This window comes from Polypterus senegalus, chromosome 16 (genome assembly GCF_016835505.1).
Source record: "Polypterus senegalus isolate Bchr_013 chromosome 16, ASM1683550v1, whole genome shotgun sequence".
Taxonomy (NCBI): domain Eukaryota; kingdom Metazoa; phylum Chordata; class Cladistia; order Polypteriformes; family Polypteridae; genus Polypterus; species Polypterus senegalus.
In genome coordinates, this window is record NC_053169.1 from 33333093 (window position 1) to 33355837 (window position 22745).

Genomic DNA, 22745 nt, shown 5'->3' on the forward strand with positions numbered 1-22745 from the left:
GGCCTGTATGGTAGAGTGGCCAGACGGAAGCCACTCCTTAGTAAAAGGCACATGGCAGCCCACCTGGAGTTTGCCAAAAGGCACCTGAAGGACTCTCAGACCATGAGAAACAAAATTCTCTGGTCTGATGAGACAAAGATTGAACACTTTGGTGTGAATGCCAGACGTCACGTTTGGAGGAAACTAGGCACCGCTCATCACCAGGCCAATACCATCCCTACAGTGAAGCATGGTGGTGGCAGCATCATGCTGTGGGGATGTTTTTCAGCGGCAGGAACTGGGAGACTAGTCAGGATAAAGAGAAATATGACTGCAGCAATGTACAGAGACATCCTGGATGAAAACTTGCTCTAGAGCGCTCTTGACCTCAGACTGGGGCGATGGTTCATCTTTCAGCAGGACAACGACCCTAAGCACACAGCCAAGATATCAAAGGAGTGGTTTCAGGACAACTCTGTGAATGTCCTTGAGTGGCCCAGCCAGAGCCCAGACTTGAATCCGATTGAATATCTATGGAGAGATCTTAAAATGGCTGTGTACCAATGCTTCCCATCCAACCTGATGGAGCTTGAGAGGCGCTGCAAAGAGGAATGGGCAAAACTGGCCAAGGATAGGTGTGCCAAGCTTGTGTCATCATATTCAAAAAGACTTGAGGCTGTAATTGCTGCCAAAGGTGCATCGAGAAAGTATTGAGCAAAGGCTGTGAATACTAATGTACATGTGATTTCTCAGTTTTTTTAGTTTTAATTAGGGATGCACGATAATGAATTTTCACAGCTGTGAATACTTATGTACATGTGATTTCTCAGTTTTTTTAGTTTTAATTAGGGATGCACGATAATGAATTTTCACAGCCGATACCGATAACTGATAATTCCTGCTTCTTATATCCGATAACCGATAACCAACCGATAATTACATTTTTAAAATACCTCAGTAAAAATGTATAAGTACAAAGTACTTATATAGCACTATATTCATCTGAAAAGAAACTGAACACATTGTACAAAAAGTTATTTTATTAACTTTTTTCAGCATAAATAACATGCTTTGATACTCGGTCAACAATGAAAGGCCTTTACAATTGCCAGAACAAATAAGACTTGATCTTAAATAATGCAACAAGTGCATTTTCTCAATACAAAAATTATTAGCCTAAATAAAAGTGAAAAAAATGCTAGCTTACTCTTAAAATAAAATGCTTGTTTACTCTTCAAATAAAGTGAATTTTGCTTAGTCTTGTAATAAAGTGCATTAATCTTCAACTTAAGTGCAAAATAAATGGCTGCTAGCTAAGTCTTATAAAGTTGGGCCTTAACAAACTGGACTTTTCACAAACATAACAACAACAGCATGACCTTACAAATCAGATTGCCAAAAAGGCATAGAACAACAGCTATATTTCATTTATTTTTTCTTTGTTAACTGGGGTCTGATCAGTGGGAGATTTTTCTTGACAAAAAGCAGCATCTCTGCTTTGTCACAGTTTAGTCTGTTTCTTTTCTCATCCAGTACATTTGCAGCAGCAGAAAACAAACGTCCGCCCCCTGCACTAGCATTGATAGCGAGCAAGTATTTGCATGCAAGCTGTGCCAGGTGTGGGAAACGGTACTTGTTGCTGTTCCAGTACTCAAGTGGTGTCATGGTCTTCTCGTGGTTTTCAGGTGGGTTCTCTGGGCTCATTGGAAGTGTAGACTCAGAGAGATATGTTTGCATCTAAAATAGAAATATTTTTAAGTTCAGTCAGTCCATTTTTCAGTAAATTTTAATTTAAAAAAAAGAAAGCAATGTACCTCCACAACAACAGTATCGCTCAGCCCTGCATGTTGAGTGCCATCATCATTTTAGGATTACAGCATACATGTAAAGGAGAGAAGTTGAACTATTCCCATCTGCTTTGGTGGTCTGTGCCTGTGGTTCATCTGGACTGTCTGCTGGGACTCAAAAAACAAGGTTTATTATTTTAACTGCTCATGTCAATTTATAACACAACATGCAATTGAGCGCTAGTTCTCTAAAAATGTTTAATAAACACTTATTTATTTAAAAAGTAATATATGGAAAAAAAACTTACATAGTGAATCACAGGGGTCCAGGCTGGACTCCAACCGTTCCTGTAGCATTTTTCTCGCCTGTTGTTTGCTTGTAGTGAAGTACCGGTCCTTGTATCTGGGGTCCAAAATGGTTGCCAGTACGTACAGTGGCTCCGCTTCAATGTGATCAAACCATTTGTTAACAGCCTCTAACAGCGTGCTCTTGGATGTTTTCACACCATGGTCTGTGGGAACATTCTTTGTTAAGAAGCGTTTCAAAGCTTGAACTTCAGGAATAACATCAGCAGCTGTAGCAGTGGCTCTGCTTATGTCTCTCGTCAGCTGCTCACACGGATCTAGAATGGTAAGCATGTTCTCAATAAGGGTCCATTGCAATGGGCTCAGTGTTGCGGGTAATTTATTGTCAACTCCATACGCTGCAAGCACCTGCTTTTGCTGCAATAGGCTCCTGAGCATATAAAATGTGCTATTCCATCAAGTGGGCACATCTTGTTGAAGATGTGCAGGTGTTATTACAAGTCTCATGTTTAACTGTGCCAGAGTTGAAGTGGCTACTTGTGAGTGCTTGAAATGGCCAACAATTTTACGCCCTATAGCAATACAGTCAGATACAGTCCTTTGACTTAGGACAGCTTCGTTTACTGCAAGCTGTAAAGTATGGGCCATGCAGCCCAGGCTGGCAACCCCGCACAACTCCATTGCCTTGATCATGTTCCGTGCATTGTCCCGCAGCACAACATGCACAGTCTCCTTCCCTATATTCCAGTGCTGAAATATTTTTTCAAATGTGTTGTTGATCGCTTGGGCAGTGTGGGATCCAGGGAGTTCCTGTGCGTGGAGCGTGGCCCTGTGCATGTTGTATTCTTCATCAAGCCATTGAGCAGTCATGCTTAGCATGCTCACCTGACTAACATCAGAAGTCCATATGTCCGTGGTAAGACTGATGTGTTTCGCATTTTTGTCAAGCAAACTATGAATGTGTGTTGCAAGAACCTGGTACAGATCTGGTAGGCAGGTGTCTGAAAAGTAGCGGCTGGGTATTTCATAACGTGGCTCCAAATAGTGCATTAGCTGCTGAAAGCTTAGGTCCTCTACGAAAGAAAACGGCTGGTCAACAAAGGCTATTAGTTCCATGATTCTGTCGTTAATCCCCTTAGCTCGTGGGTCATTCTTGTTGAACTTTTTAGTAAAGTTTTTACATTTATCAAATACCTCGCCAATAGTTACCAGTTCAGAGGCTTTTCGTTGGTTGTCGAGAAGAGCGCTAACCTTAGCACTGGTAGCAGCTTCATATTCCTTCCACACGTTGTCGCGGTGTCTGGTTTTTAAGTGACTTATAAGATTTGTTGTGTTGTAGCTTGTTTTTTTTTTACCCCCTCGTGGCACTTTTGCAGAACATGCGTTACAAACAGCGAGTGAATCATCTTTCTCTGACACGCTATAGAAAGCCCACAGGGAGGAATTCACCGCCATGTTTTCCAGTGTGTTGTCTTGCAGACAGATCTGTGACATCACTTACATGCGACAGAAGCTTGCAGGATGGGTGGGGTTGAGGAGCCAAGAGCATAGTAGGGGGAGAAAACAGTCAGGCAAGTGTACAATTTGAGGGTTTTATTATCGGTCAATTTTATCGGTGGATTTTTCATTATCGGAATTATCTGTATGACGTCATAATTGTCTATTATCGGCCGATAATTATCTGTGGCCTATATTATCGTGCATCCCTAGTTTTAATAAATTTGCAAAAATCTCAAGTAAACATTTTTCACGTTGTCATTATGGGGTGTTGTCTGTAGAATTCTGAGGAAAAAAATGAATTTAATCCATTTTGGAATAAGGCTGTAACATAACAAAATGTGGAAAAAGTGATGCGCTGTGAATACTTTCCAGATGCACTGTAATTATGGGGTTGATGCCCCCGGAGAGTGTGCACCCTTTATCTTACACCTTGTGACAGTGACTCGCCTATCTCTACCTTTCTGGTATGGAATGTCCTCTTGCGCCACCTTAGGGGTGCATACTGTCTCTCTAAAGGACACCTGGGCCAGGTCTGCCAATTCTCTACTATAACACAGGCCAGCAAACTCCTCCTCCAGATTAACATCCCTGAGCTTGAGGTGCTGGATCAGCTGACATCTCCTGCAGATGTTGCCCTCATAGATGACTAGCTTCTCCTAGCAATCATCTAAATAGTCCAACATCCAACAGGACTTGCATTGCACTAGCCTTATTTTATTGTTAAAGCATCTTTGTGTTAAAACATGATGATAATGGCCCTCTTAAACTATTTAAATGACATTCTGTGCCACTGTTAAAAATAAACTAATACAATCCTGTTAATTGGACAAAATATGTAGCCTGTAAATATGTTTGGTTGTGTAACCTTGTGAGCAGTTTAAATTGTATATGCAGATGGTGTAAACAGTGGTGGAGTGCTGGAGGATAGCTGATGAAATAACTGAATTTTTTCCAGAGTGTTTCACTTCCCTAGTACTAAGCTTTCATTTATTATCACAGTAAGGACTGGCCATTATTTTAACATTTTTAATGCTGCGTCTCACAGCTGTCATTTGAAAAATGACTTGTCTGTATATAGGATCAAATGTGCATTTATTGTTACATTCTGGCTACTGGTAGTGTAAGCTTCTTCAGGGAGTTTTAACCAGCTAAACAGACCTAGATTTGTGTAGTCGTCACAGTATTTTATTATGCTTGCACCAGCTGTGCATTTATATAAGCAGGGTGGGTTGTTCATTCTTTTGGAATCTTTGCTGCTCCAGTTTTGAAAGTACTGTACCATTGTACCTGCCTAGTCTCTGTATAATAGAATGCACTTCACTTTAGCAATATTTGAGACATAAGTAGGCAGGTCATAGACTGGTGATATGACAACTTTTGCAGTTTTTTGTTAGTGTATGTGCAAAATGAACTCAGTTTAAACAATATCTGTCTTTTCAGCTATTGTGCCATTCCTGAACTATTAAAGATTTTTTTTTTTTTGCAACACACCAGACAAAACCATCTATAAGTTATTTTTATGCCTTAAGAATGAAAATGACATAAAGGATTTATTGAAGGTGACCAGTAGTGCTGGGCGGTATACTGGTTCAAAGCGAAAACCGTTTATTTATTTTTGTTACGATATGGATTTTTCTTATACCGCAACACCGGTTTAAATTGCCTAAACAACGTTCAGAATGTGGCGCAACCGGAAACTGTTTAAGGGGGACCTTTTTCACTGCTACACACATACCACAGAGGTGTTGCGCTAGGGCCTTTTTTCATTGCTACACTGCTAAACAAGCATACAACGGAGTACAGTACATGCGTTAGTAGAGGTATTGCGCAGTGAAAATGGACAGAGAACATTCCGAAACTGAAGCTGTAGCAGACGATAAAGTTGAACATGATGACACAGAAGAACTTTTGCTGGAAAAATGAGTCACGTCTGTTGTCTGGAGATACTTTGGATTTAAAAGGTCGAATGTGGACCATTATGTTCAAATGTATGGATACTGTTTCTATACTACTGGATAATACGGCAAGCCAAGTTGTATTTTTTGCAATATTGTGTAATGGACCTGGGTACTGTGTAATAGTGTGACGACATGTTGACTTTATTCTCGACATTTCCACTTCAATCTCGATGCTTATGACGAGAATAAAGTCAACATTTCTACTTTATTCTCGTCGTTTGTTGAGATTAAAGTCGACATGTTGACTTTATTCTTGTAATTTGTTATTAAAGTAGAACATTGTAAACTAAGTATAATCTCAAAATGAATATTTAATTTACTAGATTTTCTCAAAGCCCGTCATAAGTTATGTAGCACATTAAATGCTTTGTGTTGTGTTCCCGGAGCTATGTTAAACGCTACGTGCTTCTTAAACTGACTTCCTCTTGCACTAAGAGGATGCGCAGACCGCACACAGAATACATTAATTTCATGATATTCCTGCTCCCTGAACGTTTAGAATGCCAAGATAAATACTTGATATAATTTTCATGAGGAAATGCATTAAAGCATATATTAATCATGTTGGGGGCACAGTGGCGTGGAGGTTGCACTGCTTTCTCACAGCAATGGGGTCCCGGGTGTTCCCTGCTTTGAAATTGCATGTTTTTCCGATGGGTTTACTTGGTGTGTTTCAGTTTCCTTTCCAAGTCATGTAGGATGGCGGGTTTTGTTATGCTGTTTTAACCCTGCTAGTTTATGTATTGCTTGTATTCACCCTGGGATGTGCTGGCGCCATGTTCAGGATTTCCTCCTGCCTTGCACACAATGCTTGCTGGGATGGGCGCAACTGTGAATGGATGGCATAATTAAACATGTATAATAAACATTTTTTTTTTAAAAGTTCTTAAGACTGTTGTCTAAGTTTATAACTAGTTTTAATTTCACAAAGACATTTATCGTGTGGCGATTGGTTATGTGGAGAAGGATAGGAACTGGGGGTTTAATACGTCAGAAAGAGACAGGCATGCATGCAATAAAGAAAGCCTGCTCAGAAGAACATCCATTGAATTCTGTGTTCGTGTCTTCGACCACCAGATCACAAACCCAACATTTACATAATATTTAAGTTAAACCTGTGCGATACTCATTCATACATCCAGTTTTTTGGAACCTTGTCACACCTGCCATAAAGTTCTGTACACTGAACATGTACCTGTGGTCCCCTTACTGCGAAGGAACAGCACTACCGCCACAATACCGTGCATGTTTAATACCTGTTTTAATGCATTTCATAATGAAAAATTATCTTAGCATTCTACATTTTCAGAGAGCAGGAATATCATGAAGTGAATGTATTCTGTGCGGTGATTGCTGCCTCTTAGTGCAAGAGGAAGTCAGTTTAAGAAGAGCGTAGTGATTAACAACTGGGTCGGGGAACACTTAACAAAGCATTTAATGTGCTACTTAACTTATGACGGGGTTTGAGAAAATCTAGTGAATTAAACATTGATTTTAGGATGAAGTTTAGTTTACGACATTCTACTTTAATGACAAAATGAACTATGAGAATAAAGTGGAAATGTTGACTTTAATTTTGACATATAGTGTTTTTTTTCTTCACTGTGTCCGTATTTTTTTTTTTCTTCACTGTGGCCCTAATACAATTCCGCAAGGCTATACCACAAATAGCATTATAAATGCAAGTTGCAGTTTTATTATTTATGTATATAGCTTAGCTTGAAGCAAGGTCCATATTAATGCAGTTTGCCTTAATGATGGTTCAGTTGGTAAAGATGTCATCACCAAGTTGCACTTGTTTTATATTATTTTTATTTGGTGAATACTGTGTAATGCACCTGGGCTTGAAGTCTTGGAAGTAATAATAGTATTATTACTGGAAGTTGAACTATTATTTATTTTATTGTTATTATTTATTAGTTTAAATATGCAGTTTAATGATTGTAAAGTTGTTTAAAAAGTCGCTTTAATATGACACTGGACAGAGATTGTTAACATTAACAAAGTGTAGTTGGTTTACAAAAATCTTTTACTATTTATTCCTGTTATAAGGCATTGTTCAGTGCAATACAACTTTTGACAGGCACCTCTGGATATTTTACTAAGTCTAAATGCCTCTTTGGATGGTTGAAAATATGTTGTCAAAATTTTAGTTTAATTTGTTTGCAAATATTGTTCAATAAAAAGGCTGTATATTTTGACTGCAACTGTTATGCAATGTGATTCCTTTTCTTCATTAGTGCCACCCCCTTGAAAACTATCACTTTATGTGGGACCATGCAAACCTGTATTAATACTTGTGTGCACATTAAAATGATTTTTTTTACAATGTACAATTCTCATGATAGTGGAATAGGTTATTCTTAGCCAGTAATTGCCGTGGAAATGTGGTTAACATCCACTCATGCATGGGAAAAAAATACCGTCCAATGCTGTGAAACTGGTATAATTTTGAAAAATACCGTGATATAGAATTTTGGTCATACCGCATACAGCACTAGTGACCAGGAGGTGAAATACCTTTAAACTTTTTGGACATTGGCAACCAAAGCTTCATTCTTTCTTTCACCAAGCCTGAAACAGAAATCCTAAATTCTGAAATCTTGACTCAAGATGGAAGTATACACTTCCTGAACGTGCACATTTTCTTCTTCTCCATACTGACATGTTGACACTTGTGCACCCACAAAAAAGACAAAATGTTGTTGCTAAAGTTGCAAAAATTTTTTGAACCCCTGTAAATGATTTCCAAACAGAAATGGATTCTATTACCCCTATAGCCTATATTTGCAAATAAAGATGCTGAAATTAAAGGTTGAAAAAGGAGAAAAACAATTTAAAACAGCACCCATTCATAATTATTATCAACTAACTCGTGCACATTATTATGTAATGCCAAGTCTTAATGCCTGAAGATTTAGGTGTCCGAAGTGCACATGGGAGGCAGTCTAAGGGCTTAACTGGGAGTTAGATGCAGAGCCAGGGGTTGATGAATGGTACCAGTGCCTTTTCTCCCTCTCTCACAGAACACCAGAAGGAAAGCCTACCTAAGATTTTGCCTACTTCCGCTACTACAACACGTCCTCCTGCAGACCTCACTTCCGTCTGAGATCCCACCCCTTCTTGTCCTTCACCTATAAAACCAGAGCCTTCCCTTTCCTAGTCAGTCTTGTATGATTACTTGTTTTTTGCTGTTTTCCACAGCAAGGGGTGGAATCCTCAAAAAAAAATATATATATATATATATATATATATATATATATATATATATATATAAGACCCCTTTATATTTAATACTAGCTGATTACCCAGTGTCTTCGCACATTGAGTGCAAGGGAAAAAAGTAAAATGTTGTATATAAATTATTAAACAGTAAAACATTAACATGTAAGAAATAAGAATACATTGAGCAATACTGGAGTGCTTTCGAGTAAAGTACATTTTAAAGGCACTATAACATAACAGGTAAGCAGCACTAACAGCAGCTTAAATGTATTTGGACCATCTCTCAGTAGCAAATCCCATGTGAAAGGTGCTACACGACCGCTGTGGTATAGAAATTACATTTTCTATGCGATCCTGCAAATTTCTGCCTGACAACCTTGCACTACGTGCCTGTGATTTAAGAGAAAAGTTATTCTCAGAAATGTGGACGCTGCCGTTCCGTGCTTAACGGGCAGAAGGTCCAAACAATTCCCAAGTCCAAAACTTAACATGAAGAGGTTGGTACATCTTCTTAGATGTAAACCCTCCATCTTCTTAAAAGACTTCATCACAAAAGCAACCTTGAATGTTACGGGGTTTTAGTGACCTCAACTCACCCTAAGGGACAGTAAGTAGTCGTGCAGTGCAATTTACAAAGAGTTTTGCTTCGATGGCACAGATCACACTCATTTGCAAAGATTTCCACTCTCCTAGGAGCTGACGGGGCACTCAAAGTGTCACAAACAGTGTGAGAAGTGAGGATGCCGCCCGAAACTGCAAAGCTCTCGACCTGGCGGACCAGCACGACATTCCGTGCCTCCAAGCATCCACTTTGTTCTCACGACCCCTCACTGCTGAAGGCAATGTTGCCTTCACATTGTTTACAGCTTGGCACAGTTAAAAAGCAGAAAAACACAAAGCTGTTTTCCTCATCTCTTCTACTATCAAGTACTGCCAATTAAAAAAAAGTTATAATGTGGCAGTTTCCGCGACAGTCACGTGGACGAATAAATAAAACTTCTCTGTCAGAATGCGCCTAGTGGCAGACGGCTCAACGCTGGAGTCCAGAGAGGAGGGCTAGGAGAGGGCGACGCGGGGCGCACTTCTATGAGATAGATCAGCGTGTTTTATGTTTACTTCTTTTCAATATCAATAAAATAACTCTTACACAAATAATAACAACTAGCCAACCCGCGGTGTACCATACGCCGCATAATCAGGGAAGTTTTTTAATGATTTTTAAGTACAGGGAGAAAATTAACATTTGAAAAATCGGTAATATAATAAATCAGCAAGAAAAGCAACATTGTAACAATGCACGGAACGAACCAAAACACAATCGTCCGTGACTGAAAACTGGTGAACCGCCATCGCGCCCTGCCTGCGCATGTGCCCACCTCCAACTCATCACTTGAGTCATTGTCGTCTTTGCACAGTCCACATGCACCTGTGACTCACGTGGACTTTTCATTGCGCTGTTCGGCTGTTTTTCTATATATAATCCACCAAGACACCCGACCACGGTAGTAGCGCGAATTGCTGTATGTAGCGTGTAAAACAGTGTTCTATGGTGCACACGGTCATGTCGTAACCGAAAACTCATTTTTTAAAGACTGCTTACTTCATTGTGTTTTAACCTCAGTTGTAAAGGATTGTTTTAAGGATCCCATGGGATACCCCTCGCAAACCATTTTACACGCTGCATATGGTGATTCACCTCCGCGAGAAACATGCCTCTATGAACAGTCAACGTGGCTCGGAGGTGCATGTGGCCTCTACGACAGATGAATATAAATGACGCCGTTTTTTCTGTGTGGTCTCGTCCGAGTTGGTGGGCGTGGCTCTGCGAGTTGTCATCGTATCCAGTGGTCTTGGAGTTGGTGGGCGTGGCTCCTTTCTGCGTGCGCCATAGGTGTCTTACTTACCATGCCCCCAAAGCACTTTAATTTTGTTGCAAACTCCGCTTAATACATTACTACATTACCTAAAAAATTACTTTAATACATCACCTAAAAACAGAATGTAAAGGTAAACCCGTCTACTATACAGTACCGTACTGCTGTGTCTCCCGCGGTGCTAGAATGTAAAATACCAATGTTACCGCTATACGTACTATAATTCATGCAAGCGTGCTTTCTTTGGTATGCACTCTCGTTTTCTTTGTTATAAGCAGAATAAATACATAATAATTTCAATTAATTAAAATACAGTAAAATGTACGGGTACTCACCAATGATGAATGATATTGATGATGATGATGTAGTAGCTGTGCAGTACGATGCAGAGGATTTAAAACTCCTCGGGTGACGATTCTTCTGCAGGTGCTTCAGGAGGAGTCATATCTCTGGACAAGTGTTCTTCTGCTGGGGTTTTGTGCTGGATTTTCTTTATAGGTTTCAGGAACATTGTGATGGGAAGTTGTTACATTGCCTCCTGTAGCGAACTGCTGGTACAGTTTCGGTGCTTTCTCATGGATGATGTTACCATCCAAGGGGATGTTCTTCTTCCTGCAGTTGGTGATGCACAAAGCCAAGGCAGATTCCATCCTGACGATATTTTTATTCCTTACGGTCGTTACCTTTTTTGGCACTATCACAGAAACATAGATACGGTACTCCATATTCTGTAACCTGCTCTGCATGTGTGGCGCCAACGTTTTTGAACGTCTTTATGAAGTTCTACTGTGTGTTTTACTCTTTTGACTTTTATTTCTGACCCTATTTGGACCTGCAAGGTTTTCAATTCCACTTGTTCCAGGCTGATTATTACTTTCCTTTCCTAGGTCACTGTCTCAGAGGAACATGCTTCCAATGGATGTCAATATGACATTACTTGACCGTGTTGCGGGAAGTTAAAGTGTCTCTGTGTCTCTGCCTCTCTGAAGTGTCTCTCTTCAGAAGATAACGTATTGTCGCAAGATTTTCTTTTATAATAGAGAGACATAATTTCTATTACCGCTGCTTATACATTCTTGTTTTAATATTAAACTGAAGAAAAATGTTTGTTTTTGAATTGAAAAGACTAAACATGTATGTGCATATGTTCCCAGCAATGCCCTTTTTTTTCCAGCAGCGTTATTTTGGCCAGTGTTTTATATATGTATGCAGTGTGACACATGTCACTTCTGTTTCTGTTGGTGGAGAGTTTGTTGATAGCACATTTCAAGTCCCCTAGTTTGACTGAGCTGAAAAAATAATGTATTTTTAGGCCAGTTGTTCTACATGTGACTCCATCAACTGTTTAAAAAAAAGGGAGAATTGTGCTTTTTCAAACTGATTCTTGAGTTTAGATCTTGTTTGATAAGAAACTACTTGCTTACAACAATAAACCTAAATCATAGTTTGAGCAGGTTTTCTCTTTGCTTTCAAATTCTCATAATTGAGGAACAACTGTATACTAGAATTACTTTTTAAAAACACATTTCCAAAACATATTATATAGTTTAGGTTATTTTACACAAAGAACTAGGCTTACTCTAAACCGTGTCAGTTCTTTGAAGAAGAGTATGCTAATTTCAATGTAGAAAAGGTTTCTTTAATTAAACATTTCGGATGTCGTCAGTAGGCTTTTCGTCCTAGGAACCAAGTTACCCAAACTATTATATGACATTTCAGTAATTATTTACTGCTCTGATGCTGATCTTTCTTATCATTAAAATAGGTCATTACAATAGCAATTGACAAGAAGAATTCCTAAAGAAAACACAACCTGAATTATAAAGTGGGGATACTCCATTATTTTTCCGTGATTTAGTACTTCTGTGAATGTTATATCACCCTAATAATGTACAACTAGTGAAAGTAGACTGTTAGATACCAAACCAATTAGCATTTGGAATTGAGATGTTTAGATGGCTAATTGTATTTTTATACTGGAAATGATAAGTTTGGACTGGCTTGGACCATAATTAATCTTTGCTGGCTGGCAGAATAGAAGACTTCTCAGGTGCCAGCTGGATGCTCTTGCTGTGTGATTGCTCTAGTGGCTTATTGGAAAGGTACTGCCTAGTTACTGGAATAGGACTGGCTGATTGTTGGACTGCATCTGAGAGGCTAGAAGCTGAATAACAAGTTTTTGATCTTTTGGCTGGTTACTGAAATTTCTGTAACATGCTGGGAATTAACTGGCTGGTTGCTGAAACTGTGCTGACTGACTGATTTGCTGTTACAAGTACATTCACTGTATACTTGTCAGAGGCTATCTGCAATTATTGTGTTGGTATGTTTGTTGCTAGAATAACTGGTTTTTCGTTCATCACATAAATGAATGCCAGAAATGATGACTCCTCCTGCAATTTATGCATGTTGTTATTCCTGATGGAACATTCCAGATTAGAATTTTTGTAACCAGCTAAATGAATTTGATTCACACTACTGTATTTAACTGTAGCATTTTCTTTTGGGGGCTTTCTGCTAACATTAATGTCCGAGTTCAAAGATGGAACTTCAAAGTCAGAAATATTGGTCACATCTGTGAATAGCAGTCCCTGACGGAAACCTGACAAATCATTAACCACTAGAGAGGCTAGCAAAATGTGAGCAATTGCACCAGATGCGTAGTTGTGCAACCAGAAATGCTTCAGACTGCCTGCCTTCTCTATAATCCCATTAAAAATCCTTTAGATGTGCTTAAAGGGACAAAGATAGGAAAGTGTAATCCAAATGCAGCTGTTTATGTAGAATTTTAAGGGCATTCTTTGCAAAGAAAGAAATGAACAAACTGGAAGAAAAGAAACATATTTGAGTTTTACGGTAAGCTTAATCTAAAAGTAATATTATAAATACATTATAGTTTTAAAATAGCATTGCTTTTATGCATTTGGACATATCAATGTAAGGGATTTATTTTAATCCTTGTCCATAAAAAAAAAAAACTTGTGGGAATTTTGTGGCTTCTTGTTGGCCAGTTTCACTCTTTACATCTTCGTTGTACAGTATAAGTGCCCTTATTATGTGGTCATTTTGGCTAGTGTTAGACTTCTAGTTGGTCACTTCTTTTCCTAAGAAATTATTTTATCAAAATAATTTTTGTAAATGTAGGTGATATTGCAACTGGATTGCACTATTATCTCTTATCTCTGGCTGCTTGCAGTGTCATATTGTTTGTCCTCATCTTTTTGGAAGTGTTGCCTCTTGTGAGGTAAGACAAATCAGGATCTGTATGGTGAGGTAACATATAATTCAACTCAAGTGACTTGATTGCACTACCAAATCACATGTTAGAATGCCCTGCAAACTCGTAGAACCTCTCTTTATATTTATATAAAGTATATATATATATATATACTAAGTGGTGTGACAAACTATTTGCCCCCTTCCTGATTTCTTATTCTTTTGCATGTTTGTCACACAAAATGTTTCTGATCATCAAACACTTTTAACCATTAGTCAAATATAACACAAGTAAACACAAAAGGCAGTTTTTAAATGATGGTTTTATTATTTAGGAGAAAAAAATCCAAACCTACATGGCCCTGTGTGAAAAAGTAATTGCCCCCTTGTTAAAAAATAACCTAACTGTGGTGTATCACACCTGAGTTCAATTTCCGTAGCCACCCCTAGGCCTGACTCATGTTAATTGCTACGTGCTTCTTAAACTGACTTTCTCTTGCACTAAGAGGAGACCCAGGCAGGCATCACCACACAGAATATATTAATTTCATATTCCTGCTCCCTGAACATTTACAATGCTAAGATAAATACTTGCTATCATTTTCATAATGATATGCATTAAAACATGTACTAATCATGTGGGGGCATGGTGGCGTGGAGGTTGCACTGCTCCCTGACAGCAAAGGGGGTCCTGGGTGTTCCCAGCCTTGAGTTTGCGTGTTTTTCTGGTGGGTTTACTCGGCGTGCTTCAGTTTCCTTTCAAAGTCATGTAGGATGTGGGGATTTGTTATACTAAATTGACCCTGCTAGTGTGTATGTATTGCTCGTATTCACACTGTGATGAGCTGGCGCCCCATTCAGGATATATATATATATTTTTTTCTTAACTTTGTCCGTATTTTTTTTTCTTCACCGTGGCCCTAATACGCTTCCATACAAAACCCTCAGCAATTCATTCACAAAACTTTTGCATGACACAGTGTGTGCTGTAAGAGTTTTTGCACATCACTTCCTTACGTATTTTATCAGACCTCCTCTCGCCTGCCCACCTCCACATCCTTTTTGCATGTGAACTGCCGCTCCACTCCCGCTATTAGCATGTACAGCCTCCTCTCGCCTGCCCACCTCTCCATACTCCTTGCTACTGTATTAAGCTGCTCCGCCCACGCTATTACCATGTACACCCCCCTCTTGAAAGCCCACCTCCCAATACTCTTTGCTTGTGAACTCTGCTCCGCCTCGTCCCCACTATTAGCTTTAGCATCGAGTGATCGGCAACATCTTGTCCCACGCCTCTCCCCTCGCAACTTGCGATCCTGCAAGTAGATCATGGTGCTTTGATTAGGTTCAAATCCTGCGTATGGCAGGTACATATTCTTGACATTTCCACTTTAATCTCGACACTTATGTCAAGAATAAAGTCGACATTTCCACTTCTAAAACATTTGCCCACTCGTCTGCTCGTCCTTTGCCATTTCTGCAGATCATTAGATCTGCCTGTGCCTGTAGATCTGCGTCTGTCATCTCACAATGTCATATATATGACAGATTTTGTGTATTTTCTTGCTAAAGGTGCCTAGTGAAATACAACTAACAAAAGTAATGGTTATTTAGATAATGTAAAATAAGAAGATAATGACTTGTGTACTGCGGTGGGCTGGCGCCCTGCCCGGGGTTTGTTTCCTGCCTTGTGCCCTGTGTTGGCTGGGATTGGCTCCAGCAGACCCTCGTTACCCTGTAGTTAGGATATAGCAGGTTGGATGATGGATGACTTGTGTAGTAATTGTTGTTTATTCTATATTTATTCTGCTTTGTTGTATGTTGTGCACAGCAATTGATTCTTCTGGCTTCTTTGATATTTGTGTATACATTGTGCTTTTTCTTTATAGATCAAAGTTTCTTTAACCAACAAAAACTGCAATTACACTTTAACAGTAGCCGAACACACTTTTGACCATTTAGCACAGGTCTTCAGTATTACATAAAACAAACTTAATTGACATTTGAAACTGTTACCAATAGGATATACCACATACACACCAGAGCATAAAATGGAAAATTTCATGTTGTTTTAGCAGCCATTGCACAATAAGTCATATAAATAAAATGGGTACCAGGCTTAGCCACCTTTCTGCTTTTTACCTGGTACTTGTGTGAAATGTAAACACTGTAATACAGTGATCCCTCCTCGATCATGGGGGTTGCGTTCCAGAACCCCCCACAAAAGGTGAAAATCCACGAAGTAAAAACCATAAGTTTATACAGTATTGTTATTTTTATATTGTCACACTTGGGTCACAGATTTGCACAGAAACACAGGAGGTTGTAGAGACAGGAACTTTAAAACACTGCAAACAAACATTTTTCTTTTTTTCAAAAGTTTAACCTGTACTTCATGACAAGACAGAGATGACAGTTCCATCTCACAATTAAAAGAATGCAAACATATCTTCCTCCTCAAAGGAGTGCACGTCAGGAGCAGAGAATGTCAGAGTGAGAGTGACACAGAGAGACAAAAGCAAACAATCAAAAATCAATCAGGTGCTGTTCGGGCTTTTAAGTATGTGAAGCACCGCGCGGGAAGCATATCGTATATCATACGTGTGGCAAATAGATCATGAGCTAGGCTCTCCAAATGCTTCTCATATCATTTTGTTGGGTTTTTAATGACCGTTCAGAAAACATATGCTTGGATAAATAAACATGCCCTTGAGATGGAGACAGACCAACAAAGACTTGGGGCATCAGTGCAGATGAAAGACTTCTCATGTGAGAATTTATCTATCCATTCATGATCAGAATCACTTAATCAAGTTTGGAGCCCCAAAGCGGATACAGTTCTGGATACTCTTGTATACACACACATATACACATTTACTCATTTTGTGACTTATAATAGACAAAATAGGCAGGCAGTGTGGTATAGTGGTTAAGGCTTTGGACTTCAAACCCTGAGGTTGTCGGTTCAAATCCTGCTACTGATTCTGTGTGACAATGACCAAGTAACTTAACCTGCCTGTGCTCCAATTGGAAAATCAAAAAGAAATGTAAGTAGTTGTATCATCAGTGTTATAAATCACCTTGGATAAAGGTTTCAGCCCAACATTTATGTATATAGCATATTTTCATACAAACAGTGTAGCTCAAAGTGCTTTACATGATGAAGAAAGAGATAAAAGACAAAGTAAATAATTAAAATTAGGGAACACTAATTAACATAGAATAAAAGTAAGGTCTGATGGCCAGGGAGGATAGAAAAAAACAAAAAAAAAACTCCAGAAGGCTGGAGAAAAAAAAATAAAATCTGCAGGGGTTCCAGGCCATGAGACCGCCCAGCCCCCTAGGCATTCTACCGAACATAAATGACCTCAATCAGTCCTCATTCTATTCAAGGTTCTCATTGAAGAATCTGATGATGATGGTCATGTGGACTTCTGGCCTTTAATCCATCAGTGTAAGGACATCATGGTGCTTTGATTAGGTGGTGTAAGTGTAAGATGTTCACTGAAGTTTAGATTACTATGTATTCAATTATTTTCAAGGTATAATTAAAGTAAACATTTCATATAAACATTTCATATTGTGCGTCAAAAAAAATCACTTTAATAAGGTGGACAGTCTCAAATATCTTTGATAATCTTGGGAAATTGGTAGAAATTTCAGTATTTTATACTGCCAGAATAGTTATCAACTACATATGTAATCCTGTCAATGAGAAACCAACTCGGCACAAAATTTTGGCATCTATTTTATACATGCAGATACATAAATCTCTGTATATAGTCTCATGCAATAAATCGATACAATTGCCCAAGGCATAGTTCTTCTACCTTGTTTTTTTTAAGCCTGGTGAAAATTTATCTTGTACACCTGTATGTGTCAACTGTGATTGAATGGTATTCTAGTTAATATGAGTTAATTGCATGTACCTTTTGGATAGGCTCTGATACCGGTAATTTATAATATGGATAAATAGGTTGTTGCAGGTTTGCTAACTTCAAAAGCATCACTTCGTTCATGACCATTAGAAAGGTGAATTTCTAGTAGCTTGTTACAAGCAGTCCCAATTAGAAGATATCATGCAGTTTTTACAGATGAAGTGGGTCAGCAGATTGTGGAGAGATTCAAGCCTGCTGTTGTCACTTGTCTAAAAGTGAGTATTGGAATTAGGAGGGTAATTTTATACCTGTAATATTTGCCATCTGCGCTGTTAATGAGAAATGTACTCATTCTTCTGGTTGGAATTATGATGGTGTAACATATTGCACCTGTTACAGTCTAGTACAGATCATGGCAGGTTGATTCAAGGGCAAATGACAGCTGCTGCTGTACTTAAAATGAAATTTCCTGTACTATCTTTTCTTAAATTAAGGCAAGACATGAAACTGAAATTATACAACAGGAGTGAGTTACACTTAACTGCAAATGGCTGAATAAAGTAACTCATTTGTATTATAGAGGTCATGCTAAAGAAATAGAGATACTGCATTAATATTTACCTTCATTACAGTGGTGTCTGAAGTATGTTAATAGGCACATTTGTATTTTCTCAGTATTGTAGTCTTATGTGTTCTGTCTGTATCTTGAATCAATTCTTTTGAATAGCCTCTGTTCTTGTTTCAGCAGATAGTGAAATTTGCCATCTTTCAAAGGAAGGTTAAATAACAAGTGCATATCCAAAGAGGCACAGTGAATGCAAGAAAAATAAATGCTTGAAGTGAAGATCTGGATTCATTGTAACTTCTCAAGTTTTTGTTTGTCCGTGCCCTTTTTCATATCTCATGTAACAATTATGTGACTTTGGCTATGTTCTAGTACCTTGAGGGTAAATTTGTCATATATTCTGCAGTTTGACTTGGACTGAGTTTGTTTACCTTAGTACTGTATATTGTTACTGCAGAATTCTAACATTTCTGACCAATCAAATTAAAGCTATACTTTCTTAGAGGATCATATAGTTTAAATTCTTATTATTATTTTAAGTGCTATTTTGTAGTTGTTTTGGATTCATAGATAGGTGCCAGCTATGTCCCTGTATCTTGTACCCAAGCTGTTTCTGCCAAAAGTGGCTTTTCTTCGAATCTGGTGAAATAATTTAGATTCTGTATTTTGAAAACCAAACCATGAAAGCTAAATGAGATACTTTTAGGAACTAGGTATATTTTCAGTGCAGTTACTATTGTTAGTTTGATGGATTTGGCCTCTTCTTTATGCTTATTACAATAAGAATTGTATTGAGCTGCCTGAAGAATGTTTTGCTTAGTCAGCCATGAGGGGATCCACTGCCTCAGTATTGTAGAGAAAAAGACTAAAATAACTGTTACATATTATATAAACATAATATAAAAAATAACTGGTACAATATTATAATAGAGAGATTACTTTATATAATAGTATATGTGACAGAATTAATATCATGTATTATAAAATGTGTATAAAAGGCATGGTCTGATCTGATGCATAGAGAAGGTAAATGTTTTGTTTTTGTGTGATACCTTTTGCAAATGTATGTAGTTGGAGAGACTCCGATGCTTAATATTAGCTATTTGCCTAAAATGAAATAATTAATGGTAATGCTGATTTCATTTTTCTTGCGTAGTACTAAAATGCAAATCTATTCAACAGTGTTTTCTCATTTTAGGGTACCATTGTATTTGGACTATTACAAGGTAATTAGAGAAAGTACAGATAGACTGAATCAACAAAGCCATGTCCTATCATAAAGAGAATGTAACAGTGTGCAGTCTCATTCTCAGCAGTGTCCTCCTTCACAGCGTGCATTTAGGGTATAGTAATAAACTGTAATATTTAAGAAAACCCAGGAGAAAATAAAGATAATGTGTCATCTTTGCTGACATTATCTTGGTCAGGATATGAACACTGGCCCATCCACTTTTATTTTTGTTAGAAGGAAAACATTTTTAAGTTTGTCTATTCAACTGTTTTGAGATTTGCGTAATCCAGTTCCCATGGCCTTGTGGGGCCAGAGCTTATCACAAGAGTGTAATGTATGAGGCAAAAACCATCCCTGAACAAGTTACTATTTGTTTACAAAACACACTAGGTTATTTCTGACTGATTTAGAATTTCCAGTTCTCTTAGTGCATAAATCTTTGGGATGTGAAGGAAGTACACAAGGTGGCCAGAGAAAAACTCAAGTGGAGGTGTTAAAAATGTGTAAACTTCATATGGATATTGACTGGGTTGGGATTTTAACCTAGTTTCCAGCTGCAATGAGGCAGCAGTGCTAGCACTGCTAATCTGTCATTGTGTTACCTTAAATACTTCTAAATATAACTTTGTAAAAAAAAAAGCATATAATCTAATAGGATCCTATTCACCATTCCATTAAAATTATAAAATTTAGTATAAGAAATAGTAAGTATGTTATATATTACAGTGTTATACAGTGCCCCTCCTTGAACTGTCACCTTATCGTGGTGGAGGGGTTTGCGTGTCCCAATGATCCTAGGAGCTATGTTGTCCGGGGCTTTATGACCATGGTAGGGCCACCCAAGGCAAACTGGTCCTAGGTGAGGGATGAGACAAAGAGCGGTTCAACAAACCTCTGATGAAGAATAAAAACCTTGGACGACGTTTTCCCTTGCCGGGACGCGGGTCACCGGGGCCCCCCTCTGGAGCCAGGCCTGGAGGTGGGGCTCGATGGCGCCTGGTGGCCGGGCCTGCACCCATGGGGCTCGGCCGGGCACAGCCCGAAGAGGTAATGGTTGAGTTGGGTGGTGGCCGAAGGCTACATGCTGGAGGGACTATGTCTCCCGGCTGGCCTGGGAACGCCTTGGGATTCTCCCGGAAGAGCTTTAAGAAGTGGCCGGGGAGAGGGAAGTCTGGGCCTCTCTGCTTAAGCTGCTGCCCCACGTGACCCAACCTCGGATAAGCGGAAGAGGATGGATGGATGGTGTCATACAGTATATTATATAATATTATACAGTAGCTTAATGAAGAATTAAAAAAATATTTTTGTTGTGAAATGCACTTTTTATTGTTTGTAGTGCACGCTACCTCACAGAGCAGTGCTTTCCAGACTTGTTCCTTCAATATCCCTGTGCCAGCTGTGTTTATTTTCCATCTGTTTTAGAAAAATTGAATTTGCCTATAATTGTGCTTGTCGCATAACATCATTGTTATTATGCAGTTTCTGTGTTTAATACAAGAGTCTAGAAATTTCAGAGGCCATTTTATTCTCCTAAGAGATTTAATACTTTTCATTACAAACACAATTCTCATTATTACTATTATTAATGTCTTAACTTTATACAACTAAGAAAAATCACAGTACATGCAACATGCCAGAATGTATGACAAAACACTGCAGTGTTAACAGTCACATGAGAAATACAATTAGTCCATTTCTGTTTTGCACACAGGTGTAAATGGAACTGAACTAATAGCTTTGATTAGGATGCTTCACCTTTTTTTTTAAATCAATAAAATGATGCAAAGTAAAAAATACTGCAAGTATTGAAAAATAAAACAAGTGAGCAACATAAAGGATATCCTCTATGCTAGTTTCCATGACACCAATATATAAATATTTCATTTTTCTTATAGTTCTTATACCTGGTGTGGCCAAACAACAGCATCTTGGTATTATAATTTTCTGGCAAATCTATACCGGTGTCTCTGGAATTAGAGGGCCATTTCTATAGCATATATATAATCTGAATTTGTATTTTCCCCATAAGTAATTCTGGAACTAGATAAATAAGCAATCCATGAATATATTATTGTAGATGAAATCTAGTGTTTTAACAGGTGAATGAGGCTTAAATGTCATGTTTCTTTTACTAATTTAACTTGTCTGTAGTCAAAGATGATGTGTGTGTGCTGAAGTAATTTTAAATGATCTGTGGTAATTTGGTTTTTATTGATGAAATAATTAGGTTTCCTAGAATATTCAGACAACTTTTTAAATGCTAATTTGAATTTGAACAAAATGTTGTACATATTTATCAATAAAAAATGAGGTTCTTTTTCTTGAATGATCAATAGTTTAAAGTATTTTTCAGATTTTTTTTTAAGTATTGTTGTGGTCTGATTTTCTTTTCAGGCAGGGTAGCTCATCTGAAGATGCTACATTTGGATGTGCTGAAGAGGAAGAGTCTTCTGATGAGCTCAGCGTGGAGGTGGCCTGTGGCACCTCCCCACCATGTACACAGCGGCAGATAAAACGCATGTCTGGTAAACACCAGAGGCATAATGCAAACAAGGCTATGAAGAGAGTTGTAAACAAAGGTTTGACATAATTTCTTTTTGAATTTCATAGGAGGTGTTTTTAAATCTTTTTAAATAAAAAGTCCATCTGTTAATCAATTCTCAAACAAACTTGATGCAGTTCAGAAACACAGCTGGTCTATCCAGCTTGGGCGAAAGGTAGAGACAAACCCTCATTTGGTTGCCAGTCACACACCACCACTCAGGCTAATTTAGATTTTCCGATTAACATGACATGTTTTTGGTATGTGTGTGGAAAATTGGAGCACTCTGAGATATGTAATATTAATGGCCTTTTAAGGAATTATCTATATTGAAAATAAATATAATTGTTTTTCATTGAAGATTTCACTTATGTTGTTTTTCTTATTGGAAGGTTGTTGGATGTATATACTTGTACAGAAACTAATATGTAATTATTTTCATCACAGAGCACTGCAATAAATGAATGATTTAGTAAATTTAATTTATTCATGAGATACAAGCATGCAGTTGTTTTAATAACAAAGTTTTCTGTATTTTTAAGAATTATCTTTACATTATGATACATTTTTGACATTTTATGAACTATAATCCCTGTGTCTTACTCCCCACCAATGTTTTTCATAGAAAATTACCTCCTGCCTTCTAGTATAAATATTTTTTGTTGAAATGTTTTAAAAGAAATG

At 38.1% G+C, this 22745-nt stretch overlaps 1 protein-coding gene across 3 annotated transcripts in view; it reads left to right on the plus strand.

The window, feature by feature from the left end:
* map3k4 (mitogen-activated protein kinase kinase kinase 4) overlaps window positions 1-22745 on the plus strand; it is a 158576-nt gene that overhangs the window by 35788 nt on the left and 100043 nt on the right. For all 3 annotated transcript variants that reach the window (XM_039738901.1, XM_039738903.1, XM_039738904.1), the window contains exon 2: window positions 21914-22098. In XM_039738901.1, the coding sequence (XP_039594835.1) occupies window positions 21914-22098 (185 nt within the window). The remainder of the gene's footprint in view (window positions 1-21913; window positions 22099-22745) is intronic.